Source organism: Eumetopias jubatus, unplaced genomic scaffold, assembly GCF_037043125.1.
Source record: "Eumetopias jubatus isolate StellerSeaLion01/CBP00866 unplaced genomic scaffold, mEumJub1_p1.0 scaffold_7, whole genome shotgun sequence".
In the NCBI taxonomy this organism is placed as follows: Eukaryota; Metazoa; Chordata; class Mammalia; order Carnivora; family Otariidae; genus Eumetopias; species Eumetopias jubatus.
Genome location: NW_028274813.1, coordinates 13,310,665 through 13,326,148, shown reverse-complemented (window position 1 = coordinate 13,326,148; position 15,484 = coordinate 13,310,665). Strand labels below are relative to the sequence as shown.

Here is a 15,484-nt window from a genome sequence, read left to right as displayed (position 1 = left end):
AATCCATATAAGAAATGCAGTCTGAAGAAGAGGAGGATGAGGGACAGAAATGCCAGGGTCAACGTAAAGGGATTAAGAGGAGGCTGCCTGCTGGAGAAATGCTGTCCCCTTTGAAAAGGCGACAATCATTTCCAGAAGTGACACACGCAATAAGCATCTAGTCACCCTCCCCTCCCCCTCGCTTTGGGGGCCTCAGAAGCAGCTGCCTGCAGTCTCTCCGCCATTTTTCCAACTTGATCACCAATGAGGAAGGTTTCCATATTGATTCATACGTGCCCCCTTCCCCTCATGGAGAGATTCTGAAGAGCCATCATGCCTCATCCTTGCGGGAACCAGCAAAAATGGGAGAGTGAGACTCTCAGGGGAGGAATCAAGAGTGAGTCAACAATCTCCTGTCTCCTGGCCCCTCATGGTCTCTGCCTGTCACCCCCCACCCCCCACTCCCCAACCTGGGGAAGGCCCACGCCAAGGCTGTAAAGGTTCCCTAGCCCACCTTCCTCCAAGGTGGCCAAGTCCCAGATTTAAAACTTAAAAAAGTTAAGAAGTTCTAAAGAGACATTGCCTTCCAGTCACTTAAAAATTATTTAATTCTCCTTCTTCTTGTAGCTAATTCCATTTAAAACAAATCTGCAAATAAAAGGATCAAGGAATTGCTGAAGAAAAGAAAAAAGGCTAATTCTGGCTTACAAACAGCTTTGTTACTGATTGTTGGATAATGCTGGGGTTCTTACAATAAATAGAGAGAATCCCAAAGACCAACAGTGATGGCCAAGAATAGTAGCCAAGCACTGAGAGGAGAGAATTTTCCTACTTAAAATGTGCCCACTGGTGCACAGATATTCACTGAAGTTACTAAAAGTAATGCTGTATCTCCATTAAATTGGCCAATGAGACTTGTCTGTCTGGTTCTCTTTTAGGGGAAGAATCTGCCCCTGAACTTCTACTCATCCTTGAGTTTTTCCGAAGTTTTCCTCCCATCCCCTAACCTACAAATGAGGACAACAATGGCCGTACTTCTCTCCTGAGTAGACGCGGGCTTTCCGAGTGAGGATGTAGGTTTTTGTGTTTGCTCCTTTCCGGAGAGGATCGTCCAGAGGTGACTGGCAGGGTGGGTCCTCCAGAGGGTTCCAGTAGCTCTGTTCACACATACCCCGCAACAAAATCTCCGCCAATTGCCGGGCTATCGTCTGGGAACACAAAGGAGCAAAGACACGGACGTGAGTCTATTCTGTATCATTCATTCACTCATTCGCTCATTCAATGTTTTCCAGGCATCACTTCGTGCTAGGCACTATACCAAGACTCATGATTAAACATTTTTACTTCTCCGATGAACATTCTATCAGTTGATGACAAAAAAAGAAAAGGAAAGAAAATACACTAAAGTATTTGAACCATTTTAAAAAATAAGTCTGTGCCCTTTGAGCCACCCTGCCTCCAACACTCTGAAACGACTGAAACTTTTAGTTCAGCTCTTTCCCAAAAGCTCTTATCATAGGTGAACTGCACATATTTTCATCACCTCCCAAAAGATCCCTGCTAAAACCCAAACTTGGCAAAAAGCTGGTGCTCAGGGCGCCTGGGTGGCTCAGTCGTTAAGCGTCTGCCTTCGGCTCAGGTCATGATCCTGGGGTCCTGGGATGGAGCCCCGCGTCGGGCTCCCAGCTCGGTGGGAGGCCAGCTTCTCCCTCTCCCACTCCCCCTGCTTGTGTTCCCTCTCTCGCTGCGTCTCTCTCTGTCAAATGGATAAATAAAATCTTTAGAAAAAAATAAAAAGCTGGCGCTCAACCTAGATGACATTATTCCTGAAAATAAATAAATAAATAAATAAATAAATAAATAAGCTCTTCATTCTGATAAGATGGCATCCAGAGTAGATTTCTGGAATGCCTTCCCTCTTTGAAGTGCCAAGGGCCAGTCCCACGGTGGCCCCATCCTGGGACTCAGCACCTGAGCACCCTGTTCTCAGTGCACCCTGGGCCTTCCAGCCCAAAGGTTACTGCTGGCCTGCGCAAAAGAGAAAGCAAGGTGGTGAGGGTGGCTACTGATCAAGAAAGACCTCTTTTCAAAGCTGGATAGGTATCTCTTTTCTCACTGAGAAAACCCAGACATATCTGGATCTTGTCATCCTAAGTTAGACACAGATTACTATGCTTTTCAAACTCTCTGTACTAGAACAGTAGTTGAATGGGAGGGTCTGATGAATGGGAGGAGGGGGCCTATGGCATCTACTAAGAGACATTTTGTTAGCTGATGCATATCCGTTCACTTACCTCATAATCTTCCAGTGATAAAGAAGAAAAGTAAAAACAAACAAACAAACAAAAAACCCCACAAAATGTCCCTAAGAACAGAAGCAAGTGCACTTCAGGGTGGCCCATGCTACCCCACGATCAGCCAAAGATGGCAAAATAAAACTTCAACCATCAGGTTTTTCCACAAGGTTTTCACATTCTTTGGAAACATGCAGGCAAAGAATGCTGATCTTCTCTAAGAGTGAGACTTTTTAAATAAATATGTTCCAGAAGAGAACTTTGCTAGATTTTCATCCACGTGAAATCTCCTAAAACACCACAAGGAAACTTAAATGCAACCAAATCACTGGCTTAGTGGCTTCTGATAACCACTGGGTAAAGGCAAATTTTCTTGATTATTCCCAAGTAAGACCCACTGGCTTTAATGTCTATAAAAATGTGAAATTAAATGCACTCCTATCATTCCCAACTGAGCCATCTGTAAAGATCCTCATAAGAACACAATTTTCAGGACCTAAACAGTTCCTGCACTGTCTTCTTAAACCTTCCATTATAGTTTCATTTCGATCTCCCTGCAGTCATATAAGCTAATGTCTTCTGCTGGAACCATCAACTGGCAAAAATAACCTCCACTCACTACAGCAGAGAAAAAAAAATGTCAAAGGAAAAAAAATGAACAAGGAGCTTCATTTTCTGGATATACCTGCCATGGAGGGATGCTAAAGTTGTAAAAATCTCTGCCCTCCACAGTTTGCTTGTCCACTATGAGACAGCTCATGCTAGATATCACTTTACCTCTGGGTATTAACCTTCCAGAGAGACTTTTAAAATGAGGTTTTGATGTGATTGCATATTTTAAACGTGTCACTCCACCACTGCACTAACCAATTAGGAAGGATGTCTGGCTGTGTGTATTGACAGCTCAAATGAAGTTCAGAACAGGAGATAAATACGAGAAATGACCAGCACAATCACCAATATTGATCAGACATTTTACTTTTTATACTCGGGTTTTATATGCTTGCCATTGAAATGCTTACAAATTGTTGGTAACTATCAAATAAAGTCAGAAGGAAAGGAAGGGAGGAAAGGAGGCAGAAAGAAGTCAAACTTTAATGTATAAACTTGGTCATTAAGTCCGTTTTGTATGTATTTTTTTAATTGTGGTAAAATGTACCTAACCTAAAATTCACCATTTTAACCATTTTAATGTATAACCCAATGGCACTTAGTACATTCACAGTGTTGTGCAACCATCACCTCTATCTGGTTCCAGAATATCATTCCAAGAGGAAGCCCTGTCCCCCTCTAGTGGTCACTTTCCATTCCCTCCTTCCAAAGACCCCGGGAACAACTAATCTGCTTTCTGTCTCTGCAGATTGGCCCATTGGGGACATTTCCTATCAACGGAATCCTATACTATGGGGCCTTTTTGTGTCTGGCTTTTTCACTCAGCATCATGAGTTCAAGGTTGACCCATGAGGTAGCCTGGATCAGTGCTTCATTCCTTTTTGTGGCTGAATAATACTCTCATGGGTGGACATACCACGTTTTGTTTATCTAGACATCAACTGATAGAGAAATTTGGATTGTTTCCATCTTTGGCTAGCATAAATAGTGCTGCTATGAACATTCACGTACAAGTGTTTGTTTGAACACCTGCTTTCAGTTCGTCGACGTATTTATCTAAGAGTGCGGTTGCTGTAAATGGACTTGTAAATCCTTCTCAGCTATGGTCTCAGCCCAGACAGAGTTTACAAAGCAACTTTTCCGTCTCATAAGAGCGTCATAAATTTGCAAGGATCAACTAATCTTTAAGGAATCATATAGTTGTGAGCAGCATTAACTGGACAAGCTTTCTGAGGGCTAGTGTAGACCAAGATACCAGTGAATAAGACCCATGAAGTGCTTCCCCACTAGGGAAGGCAAAGAATCTGTCACGGAAACGAGAAAATAAGATTCTTGGGTCCTGCCCCAAACCTACTCAGTTGGCATTTCTGAGGTCAGGAATAGGGATGTGCATTTGTTCAGAGTTCCTCAGATAATTCTGATGCACACCTTTGGTTAAGCACTCAAGGAACTGCAAGCAGTTCAACCAAGGTCACCTGAGACTCATCAACCAAAACCAAAGGTCTACTTACTTGCACCACAAATCCAACAGAGAGAGGAAGTGACCTCCCTCATGTCAACACTAACCAGTTAACAGCTGAAAATGTCCAGGGGCAGCTCCAGTCTACCCAGACTTCTTTGGAAGCCTCCTCACAATACGTCTCAGAAAAAAGAAAATAATAACCGAAGAAACCTCTCTCGCTTCCTGACACGTCTTTATTCAGAATCCCACCTCACAGGATTTTTAGAAGTTGAAAGTACATTGATCTGAATATCAGAAACCTTAGGCAATAATGGAAGATATTCTCTAATTCTGTGAAGAATAATGTTGAAGTAAGCAGCAGGCAGATGCCCACAGAATATTCAATGCACTCACACCTTCTAATGGGAGAAAAACATCAACAATATGACCAAATGCTCCATATTTAAGCAATTTAGGAAGATTGGCTTTTTAATCAGCTTTTAAAACAATTATAAGAACACTTGCCAATATCATCAGTTACTTTAATTGTGCTTCTAAATCTTAAAAGAAGCTATTCATGCTGACCAGGCAAGAAGTTTTATGAAATCTTGGGAGAAGGTCAATTTGAGAGAAAAGACACTTGGCAACAATTTTTATCCATATTTTTTCAGAGTTTTTTTTCCTTAAAGAACTCTACAAATCAAAATGTCTGGTTTGAACTTCTTAAGGCACCCCAAATCACATCAATATATAAATAAATACCAAAGACCAAGTAAGGTCTTGGTTGCAGGTGTGGAGTACAAAGTTGCTCCTCTTGTCCCCCCCCCCCCCCGCTAATTCTAGGAAAACGTATTGCTTCGTCATCTGGCCCACGAGTTGGATATCTGCATCCTAAAACCCTAGAGACACCAAAATGAAGATACAGCCTCACTTCTCAGGACAGGAGTCACGGAGCCTGGCCCAACTGAAAACTCTCCCACAGCACTGAAAGGGGTCATGACGAAGGGAGGACAACGCCATTGGTAACAAGACAAAGAAGGTGGTATCTTACGTGGGGTTGTTATGTCCGTTGTGACATGCGGTGTTTGCTTCGACTCTGGTGAGCACCAGGCCTTCACCCAGACAGGCCTTGGCTATGGCTCTGTAGAGCAAGCTATGGAGGTATCAGCGATCACCTCCCCAGCCAGGAAAGTTCAAGGGTTAACAAGGAAGAGAGAGAACTTACGCCAACAACACAGCCAAACTGCTGATGAACCAGGTTATCTAACTAGCTTTTCTATTTCTCCTCTAAGTTTTAGCATCAATATAATCAGTCAAACAACGAGGTGCTCTTCAGGATCCAATCTGATTTCCTCTGGCTGGGTTTTGTTGTGAAATCATTAGCGTACAGCCAACCCCTTCACCACACTAGCGTCTGGGAGGGCTTACATTCTGCCTGCCTTACAGGATGCATTTCTTCTGTTTCAAGAGGTAGCACGACCAATAAGTATATAAAAGGATGCTCAACATCATTAGCCAGCAGGGAAATGTAAATTACAACCACAATGAGACAGCACTTCATACATACTAGGAAGGCTAGGACTAAAAAGACAGACAATAACAAATGTTGTCAAGAATATGAAGAAATTGGAGACCTCGTAACTGCTGGTGGGCCTACAAAATGGTGCAGCTGCTTTGGAAAATCGTCTGGCAATTCCTCCAAATGTTAAACGTACAGCCTGTTCACCTAAAACTTGTCCACATGTCCACCTAAAAACTTGCGTAAGAATGTCCATAGCAGCATTATTCATAATAGCCAACACGTGGCAACAATCCAAATGCCCATCAACTGATGAATAGATACATAAAATGTGTTATATCCATGCAGTGGAATAGTATTTGGTCACAAAAAATGAGCGAAGTGCCGATCCATGCTCCAACATGGGTGAACCTTGAAAATACCATGCTAAGTAAAGCAGGTCGGTCACAAAAAGACTCCCTAGTATATAATTCCATTTACATGAAATGTCCAAGATAGGCAAATCCATGAAAGCAAAACATAAATGAGCGGTCGCCAGAGGCTGGGGGAAAAGGAGAGAATGCGGATTGACTACGGATAGGTATGGGGTTTCCTTTTGGGGATGAGAATGTTCTGAAATTAAATATTAGTGATGGCTGAACAATGTGGTGAGTACACTAAAAACTACTGACTTGAAACGGATGAGCTGTGTGGTGTGGAAATTATATTTCAACAAAGCGTGTATACACACACACACATATATGATGGGGGGGGTGGAGAGATAACACCTCAAGTGCCCTTCTGGTCTCAATCCAATTATCCATCACACTCACCATTCGCAGGTTTTGCGTTGTTCTTGTTTCTACGGCTCTGAGGATCTCTCTAAATCTCCCAACTCCTCTCGTCAAGTTCCTGTGTGCACACAGAATTTGACAGGGTTTCCATCTGGCGTGCATTAATATTAAATATTTTATACACATATTTCGATGCATTTTGTCTACATAAAAGCTGTTGGTTAGACTTTAAGCAAACAATTATTCTGCACATGCCTGTCCATCTCTGCTCAACTCTGAAAAATTTGGCCTGGGACTGCTGGTCTTTTGTGCTTCCACAATCAAATTTTTTTCAAGGGGGAAAAAAAATCTGAAAATCAGTTCTGAAGCCAAAAGAAGAGGAGAAGGAGGAGGAGGAAGAATAAGAAGAGGAAGAAGAAGAAGAACAAAAAAGAAAGAAAAAAAGAAGGAAGGAAGGAAGGGAAGGTAGATAGGTAGGTAGGTAGATAGATAGATGTAAGGTATCTTGCAAGAGTCTACCTTCAACCTTACAATGGCTCCACAGTTTTCCTGCTCTACTGCGTGGTGCTGAAATCTGTTTTCACTTAAAAGGTGGGTGGCAAGAGGGTACGGGAATGCTCACAAGGCACTGAAAGCAGTGTGCTAAAGGCTTCCTGTAACTTGCCATTTTTATGGGCAGGACAAAGATAACAGGTATGAAAACTGAGGGGCTCCACCAAGCAATCACTCTGCATCTCTGAGAACCTAAATCACTGCCCAAAAAAGCCACCAAGCCAACCCTCCCCCCCCCCCCACTCTCCACCGACAAGAAGAAGCAAGTGGTCAAAGGCCCCTTCTGTGAGCAAATGCACGAGGACTGGAACCCTGAGCCACCTGACTCGGATGGGAACGCATCTCCTCTCACTGCCCCACACCTCACACTGGGACATTTTTGGTGACACATTTCAGTAAAGGACAGACAATTCTTTAGTAACATCCTGGTCACTATATGCAGCCCCCATTTGTAGTCCTCCCTGAAAGCTGTGCTGGTCCCGTTCGGCTGGGAACACTTCCCAGTCAGTCCCTTTACATTGAGCGCTACCACCACCTACGACGTAACTCGGTGATATTTATAACTTGCTCATTAGAACACATCTCATCTTTCCAAAAAACCACAGAGCGGGTCAGCCAGGGCAGACCTGTCAGCCGCCTCTGCGGGCTGTGGCAGGAGCTCTAGGTATTTGACTGTCTTCTTGGATGACATTTTAAATCGTGCAAAGGTATTTAATCAAACTGAATGTGGGTTCTGTGTGCTACAAGCCCCCACAAGGGCTATTAATTTGTGTCTTCTACCGACACGACATCCCAGGACTCTCGTTCACAAGAACAGCCTAATGGTTTATTGGCGTTCAATACATCAATACTCCCATATCCCTCTCACCCACACATATCAGATGATTCTCGGTGGCACAAAAAGAGATGCTGGTGCTCAGGACTCCAAGCAGTGCTAAAGGAACTCTAACAGAGACGTGAATGAAAATTAGGTAATGGGCCCTAGGACACGCAATCTACTCTGCTTTCCCCTTCGTTTGTTTTTATGGGATCCATGTTCACAGGCAACAAGGTACATTTGCTTTGGACTGAAGCTCGGCTCTCCCGAGTAACGGGGGCAGGAAACAGCTATAACTAATCAGGGATGGGCGCGGACACAGTCGTCTAATTCTGCTCCGCAATCACAGACTGTGCTCCTGCCATGTGTACAAGGAACAGCAGTCTGAGCTGTATGACATACGGGTGGGCCTGAGGGAACGTAACTGGAGACCCAGGTTCACAGGGCTGTTTTACCAGGGTGGCAATTAGCTCTGAAAAGGCAGCATCAAATCTAAATAGGATAGGCCAGGGTAGGCTACAAGATAGGCACTGGTCATTCGGACTGTCTCTCACGCCCTCCTGGCAGAATGAGGCACTTATCCAGTTACAAAAGCACAGAATTTTCTAGCTATTCACAAGCCCATGCACTTTAGTCCGTTAGGACATAGAAGTGAAATGCCTTGCTCAGGTTCACAAAGCCAGTGAGAGAGTGAGCTGGAAGCTTTCTACTAGATTCTATCATGTCAGCTCTAAAACTGTACTGTAGCTCTAGAAGAAAGAACAAACAACAAATACAAGAGCTCAGGTCTCGGGCTTGTATCACTTATATGCAAATTACTTCATATATACATAATACATATTTTACACGTTCCAGTGATCACGGCTAACGAGATGCTCCCAGGAAGTGGCTCAAAATTGGAAAGAAAATCCGTCGGCCCAGGTGAAGCAGTGTGGTGTCCAGGGCACTGCCTCGGCGGCCTTAGAAGAGAAAGGATAGCTGGAGAAATTCAACTCCCCTCCGAGGGCCGGCTGGCACTCCCGCGCGGGACCGAGGCCCCCTGCTGGAGGACTGGAGGAAGTGCCCGGGACTCAAGGGGGAGCCCTACAGGAGGAGGCGGGTCCGCCACTGGGGGCTTCGTCCCAAGGTAGGGACAGTGGCCTTGAAGCAAATGCTGTTTTTCTCAACCGCTTCCAGATTATTTCTGGAGAGAGCCTAGGATTCAGAATCAAATTCTTCCTCAAGCTCTGGGAGGCCCTGCTTGTAAACAAAGGATCCACGGTAACCCCCGAAGGCCTGACACCTTGCCAAGCAAACAAACGTGGCGCCCTCAGGAACAACCACAGATCAGTCCGACAGCAGGGAGAAGGGGCTGGAGGGGAAAGGCTTTAAATATTAGAAGAGTAAGAAAGTTTCCCAAATGCAAAAACATCTCATTTTCAGCAACTCCTATACTATTCATACATTTTTTTGAGTCACATAATTTTGTTCAACCAATCATTTCCACCATTGCCAGGAGAGCAGAAAAAAAATTTTTTTAAGCTAGATGGATAATCATGATAGAAAGGAAGAAAAAGGGGAAATTAACTTATAAGAATTACATTCTAAGTGCTATGAAAGACTCCAATTTGAGGGAAATAAAAGCCACATGATTGCTTTCATGTCTCTAAACTATTAGTTTATTCTTAAAATGTTGAGGTCGGTAAATATCCAGAATGAACTGCTGCTTAAAGACTCCACTCCAAAATGAAGACGAGGGAACCAGGGACTCTCCCTGGTTTTGAGGGTTTCCAAAGACCCTTCACATTAGGTCATTTATTCCATTTCAACATCCCTGACTGAGAGAGCGCAATGATGTCAGAATTCATTATGGCAAACTATTCTCAAAATGAGTGTTCCTGCCAGCCTATGAGCAGCAGGCACTTTGGCAAGCTGTCAGAACGTGGGGTTCACCTCCCGCATCTTGCTTGGCTAAGCTTCCTGAGCCGGGTGCGTGTCCCTCCGTGTGGAACGGTTCCCAATGGCTCAGCTATTATTAGGGAGAAAGGAAGGGCCTGCGTGTCCCCTGAGCACCAGCTGCTTGTCCCCTGCTTTCCCTTGCCAACATCCCAGTCCGTCCCCGACCCTGCAGAGGGGGCTCAGGCCAGTCCCCCCGCCTTGCTCATGTTCAAACCCAGGCTACCTACTGCTCTGTCTTGACAGGAGAGCCCGCCCACTTTTCACAGGGACACACTTGACTCCTGGTGACCTATTTGCACTTTTTCTTCCCTCCTTTTTCCATCGGGTTTCATCATCGTCCTTCCTCCTTCCAGGTCTCATCTGCTGGCTCTTAGGTCAGGGCAAAAGCGTGACTTCCTGAGGACACCGAGGGAGGCAGACTCGCTAGCACTTGGCCTCCCTCTTGACACTGTAGTGCCTGCAGCAGCATTTTTGAAGGCCGGTCTCTGGAATTTGTAACCAAAGATCAATTACAGAACAAGTCAACACCATAGATCTCTCAGAGCCTAGAAATCGTGTGGCTTTTCTGGGGTCCCTTCTTAGCAACTAGCACTCCTGAAGCTCTTAAGCAGTAGGTCATTTCAACAGTTACTAAGCACTATTGTATGTCAGGTTCCAGGCTCATCCCTGAGGACATGCTGGGGAGCAAGGGACACCATCTCACCTCAGGTTGCTGAGAGGGCTACACACCCCCGCCCCCCCCCCATAAGAACGTAGGCACCTTATGGACCAAGATCTGTGTTTTGCTCATCTACATACCCCAAGCCCCTCAAACAGGGCCTGGCATACAGCAAGTGCTCAATATATACTTGTTGAGTGTATTTCAGAACCACTGTGAGTCAAATAAACCAAGACCAACAAGGGGATACATTTTCTACCTGTTCCTTGTCCCCTTCTTTCTCACTGCACTGGACTGGGCAGCCCAGCAAAGAACTCTCTTAAACAGAACACATCACACATGTGCTCGGTGGTGTTGCAGCATGGGTCCCGCGGGAGCCGTTGACACCTGCCTGACCAAGTGACACAGCTGGGCATGCCTGGCCTGACAGCTTTGAGAGGGCTGCACAGATCATAAGGATTTTGAAGACCTTTTTAAAAACCTTCCAGACATTTTGGGCGGCTTTCCTGCCCATGTGCCTTTATACATGCTCCTCCCTGTCTGAGGTGGTCTGGGAACTGTTAGTTACCCTTCCAGACCTGGGTCAAAGGCCACCCTTGGGAACGGTTTCCCAGCTTCCCTAGGAAAACACAGGTACTACTTCCTGGGTGTTCCCAACAAGCTCACACGTATTTTGAGCAACACACTGATTTTCATTTGTATTTATGTCTGTTGGCCCACCAAACTGTGATCACCTTGGAAGCAACGGCCCTCTTTGTCCCTACTGCTACACAGAGCTAACCAGGCACCCGGTGACACCTGGGAAGCTGGGTGCCCTCAAAAGAGAGAAAAGAGTGAGCGCCATCTTATATTCTGAAATCTCTTTCCCTATCTCCTTGCTGAAGAGTTTTCTCAACTACAAACGGGACACCTAAAGCAGACACTTCTTACTTCATGAGACCCACCCCAATGGCATGCTAGCCACTGTCAACACAGCCCCAGAAAACCAGAAATAAACCACGCTGCTCTAGGTCACTTGTTCTTAGTTCTTGGGCTTGAGAATTGCTTCCTCTTCATTTACATAACCTGAGTAGCACCTATTTGGAAAAAGTCTGAAATCAAAACCAGATATCCAGATCTGGAAAGCGGGAGAAGAAAAAGACATCCTTCACAGTCCAAAAGGGTGCTTCTGGCCGGCTGTCAGGGAGCTGTTTTTCCCAGAATGGCCTCCAGCTTCTCCCTCTGTACGCACTCCTCACCTCGTATCCAGTGACGTGCATTTGTGAAGACAGATGGCCTGCTGGAGTCAGAGGCCAGGGATCAAACCCACAACCTTGGCCTCGTTAGCAAAAGACTCAGTGCGATCAATGGAGCAAGCCAGCTGTCGCCTAGATATGGTGATGGAGGGTGTGACAACCATCCACACTGGGAAGTGAACAAGCAGGCGAAGCTTCCAGAAGTCTCATTTCAAACCTAATGAGAGTTGTACTAGGCTTAACAACATTTTTTTTGACTACCTCAGCAACTGAGGCTTCCCCACGACAAAAGCAGAGCAGATGAGGCGTTTTGGTCAGCACGCCGAGCGTGTGCCACGTACCAGGCAGCGTCCTGGGCAGCAGACGTTCAAGTCCCACAAGGCACACAGAGCTGTGTCGGCATCGGGAAAGGGACATGCAGACAGGTCCTTCCAAAGTGGCGTGCTAGAGGCCCACAGATGCAAGCTGGACTCCAAAAATGAACCACCCTGCCTCCCTCAACAGCCTGTTCCTTGACAGCCACCCAGACCCCAGCTCTCTGAGGAAACGGCACAGTATGGGGAGGCTTGCTTCCTCTCAGGTCCTTCCTCTCCAACCTTTGGGAACGGGTCAAAGGATATCAAGCCTCATTCCAACAACATATCCTGAGTGCCTACTGTGCAAAGGGCCCGGGGTGCAATCATGAGCCATCCACCAAGCGTCCATCCTCGGGAGCTGCACTGTAACCACACTCAACTCCACCCCGGAAACTAAACAGTATCCAACACGAAGCTGGGCTCCTCGATCTGATAATACCTGCATCAAACAACCCAGAACTTGTCTAACATGGAAGGCCTGGAAATCCATACACTTATCTATGTACTTACACTTGGAGAGACAAAACAGAACATGGACCCCGGAGCCAGATAGGATGGGCTCAAGTCCCAGCTTTACACTCACTAGTTGTTGACCTTGGGCGAGGGCCTGTGCCTCAGCTTCTTCATCTGTAAAATAGTGATAACAAATGCACCCCCCTTATAGATTGGTTCTAAGAATTAAATGAGTTAATGCATGCAGTAAGTGCTTTTAAGTGTTCACCAGTATTACTACTATTATCCTCAAAATTCTGCCATTGCTCTGAACCGTTTTGGAATTCTGGAATCTACCTTCCAGTCCATTTACAGAACATGAAGGTCTGTTTTAATGCTTTGGTGACATTTAATTTTGGAAGAAAAAAAAAGGTATTCCCCAGTTTGATTCATTCATTGACTTTGTTATTTACTGAAAGCCTGCCATGTCCTCAAAGACAAGACAGCAGCCAATGTCACGTGAGGTTAACAGAAGCTCCTTTTCTGGGGCTCTGTGGTTACTCTCCCAGGAAATGATGGTGACATCTTCTATGAGTGTGGGTGCCCACACGGAGGAGTGTAGAGTCTCCACCGAAGGCTAGAGGGGAGGGGCAGGGACAAATGCAAAGCTGAGAAGTTGAGGAACTGAGGGGGTTGAACTGAATCCTTCTTTCTCTATGTCTGTTAATACAGCCAACTTCCAGAGATTGTTCTGGAATCAATTGACAAGGGCCAAGCCAAACTCAAAAATGTTATTGGGTGTTTAGTGGCTCAAACTGGTGATTTGGGTGCTTGAGCTACTAAAGTTTTATGAGTGTGTAACACAAAGCTGACCAGAGAAAAGCTTAGCACTGACATAATTTACTTCCAATGAGGCAAGTGTTTGCTCTGGATCCTGCCCAAGCTGGAAGACATCCACATTTAGCATAAGGAGAACAGGAGTGGCCAGGGCTCCAAATGACCTGCTTCCTAAGAAGGGACACAATTGCACGCAACACTGATGAGCACCAGGCCAACTTACTATTCATTTTATAAGTCAATATAAAGGTAGTAGACAGACAATCTAAGAGAGATAGAGATAGTCCGCTAACAATATGACTTCAAATGTTAATCAACACTAAGCATCAAAGTCACATAGATAAAAGGACTTTTGACCTCCTCTTCATCCCGTTGGTTGCACACTGGAGAGGGGTAAAGGGGGGAACGACATCCATCCCGTTGGCTGCACGCTGGAGAGGGGAAAAGGCGGGAACGACATCAAGGGGAGGACAGTCCTTCCAAATGCACCACAAGTACTTGAGCTAAACATGAAGTACAAGGATCAGAGTGCAATGTTCGCTTCCATTTCAATTAGCAGGAAACAGAACTGCATTTCCAAAATAACATCTGGGGACAATATTTCAAAAGCTATGACAAGTGAGAAAAAAATCCAAGGGAGTCAGTAAAAAAAAAAAAAAAAAAAAAAAACCTTTAAATGTATGGGGGTCACTGGTCCAAATGCCTGCAAAAGCCAAGCAGGCAGCAACATGGGGAGGGAGAGACCGTGCGGGGCCAGGGAGCGGCAGCAGCTCGGGGGGCGCGGTGCTCAGGCCCCAGGCCTGCCTAAGGTGTCCTGTCCGAAACCAGGCCAGATGCACTCAGTAGGGGGCTCGGCCATTAAATTGGCAAATAAAAACCCCCAATATTTTTCTTGGGGGAATAAAGTATTGCAGTATGGCTCGGCTTGGGGCAGCGTGGTGCCGTTTGGGATTCTCGTACATTCTCGTGAGTCATGGCAGATAATTTGCTTAGGTCTGGGAGAGGCTAATCAGTTGGGGACAGAAAAGAGAAAAGGGCAAAGGTTGAGAGTGATCATGAGAAGAGGAGGGCCGGAGAATGGAATGTGAGACATCTGGAAACACTGCCAGATGCTAGGCACGCCAGGGAGGAGCAAGACCTTGGGCAATCGGCTTCACCCTGCTGTGCTTGTTTCCTCATCTACGAAACGGGACTATCCCCACTCCCGATGCCTGGAAAGCTCCTGGCCCAGGGCTCAGAATCATGTCAACCCTCCCATTCCCCCACCCCTCCGCTGCCTCCCACCACCTGGCCCTCCCTTCCACATGGAAACATTCATGGGGCAAAAGCCAAAAGCAGCTGCTAGTACGTTTGTGTACCTCTGGTTTAGCAGAAAATACTGCCAAATTAGAACTGGTTTCTATTGTATACCATGTCAAAGCTGTCTTCTCAACCAATAAGTGTTTATTTAGCACCTTCTGGAGTTTTGTATGTGGAGAAACAAAGGCTCAGGAAATTAGGTTAACGTGCCCATGGCCATCATCCAGCCCACGGACAGAAGAGCTGGGATTTGAACTCAGGCTCCATCTGATTCCGGGGCCCGCAAAAGCTGAAAAGGACTCCTGTGGTGCAGGAGCCACAGACAAAGTGGAAACTGTGACTACTTCCCATGACACAAAAAACAGAGGCGGGAGAGATGCCAGAAAGGCTGGGAGCTAGCCAGGGCCAGATCAAGCGTCCACCTGGATGTGCTTGTTTCTAAAGAAGGGATGGGATTCGGGGCCCTCCCACAGGGGTGGACAACAAGGGGACAGCAGAGAATTTTCTGCTGAGCGGTCTGAGCAGACAGAGAACTCTGAAGTAAGACAGTGTCAGACAAAGAGACTCACAGTGATGAAATGATGACAATACTGAAATGGGTCTGTCCATCGTCGTTACGTTAGAAATTCAATTCTTTCATCCTACAGCGCCTCGTGTATCTGGCCCTTCCCAGTCAGAATTCACAACCAATCACCCCAGATGGTGAGCTCAATTGTACCTTTGGACCATATATAGAAAACAA

At 45.8% G+C, this 15,484-nt stretch overlaps 1 protein-coding gene across 4 annotated transcripts in view; it reads right to left on the bottom strand.

Moving 5' to 3' along the window:
* TTC7B (tetratricopeptide repeat domain 7B) overlaps window positions 1-15,484 on the bottom strand; it is a 248,846-nt gene that overhangs the window by 135,196 nt on the left and 98,166 nt on the right. For all 4 annotated transcript variants that reach the window (XM_028098223.2, XM_028098234.2, XM_028098245.2 and 1 more), the window contains 2 exons: window positions 6,658-6,736; window positions 1,015-1,187 (listed from right to left, as the gene is read on the bottom strand). In XM_028098223.2, coding sequence (XP_027954024.1) covers window positions 1,015-1,187; window positions 6,658-6,736 — 252 coding nt within the window. The remainder of the gene's footprint in view (window positions 1-1,014; window positions 1,188-6,657; window positions 6,737-15,484) is intronic.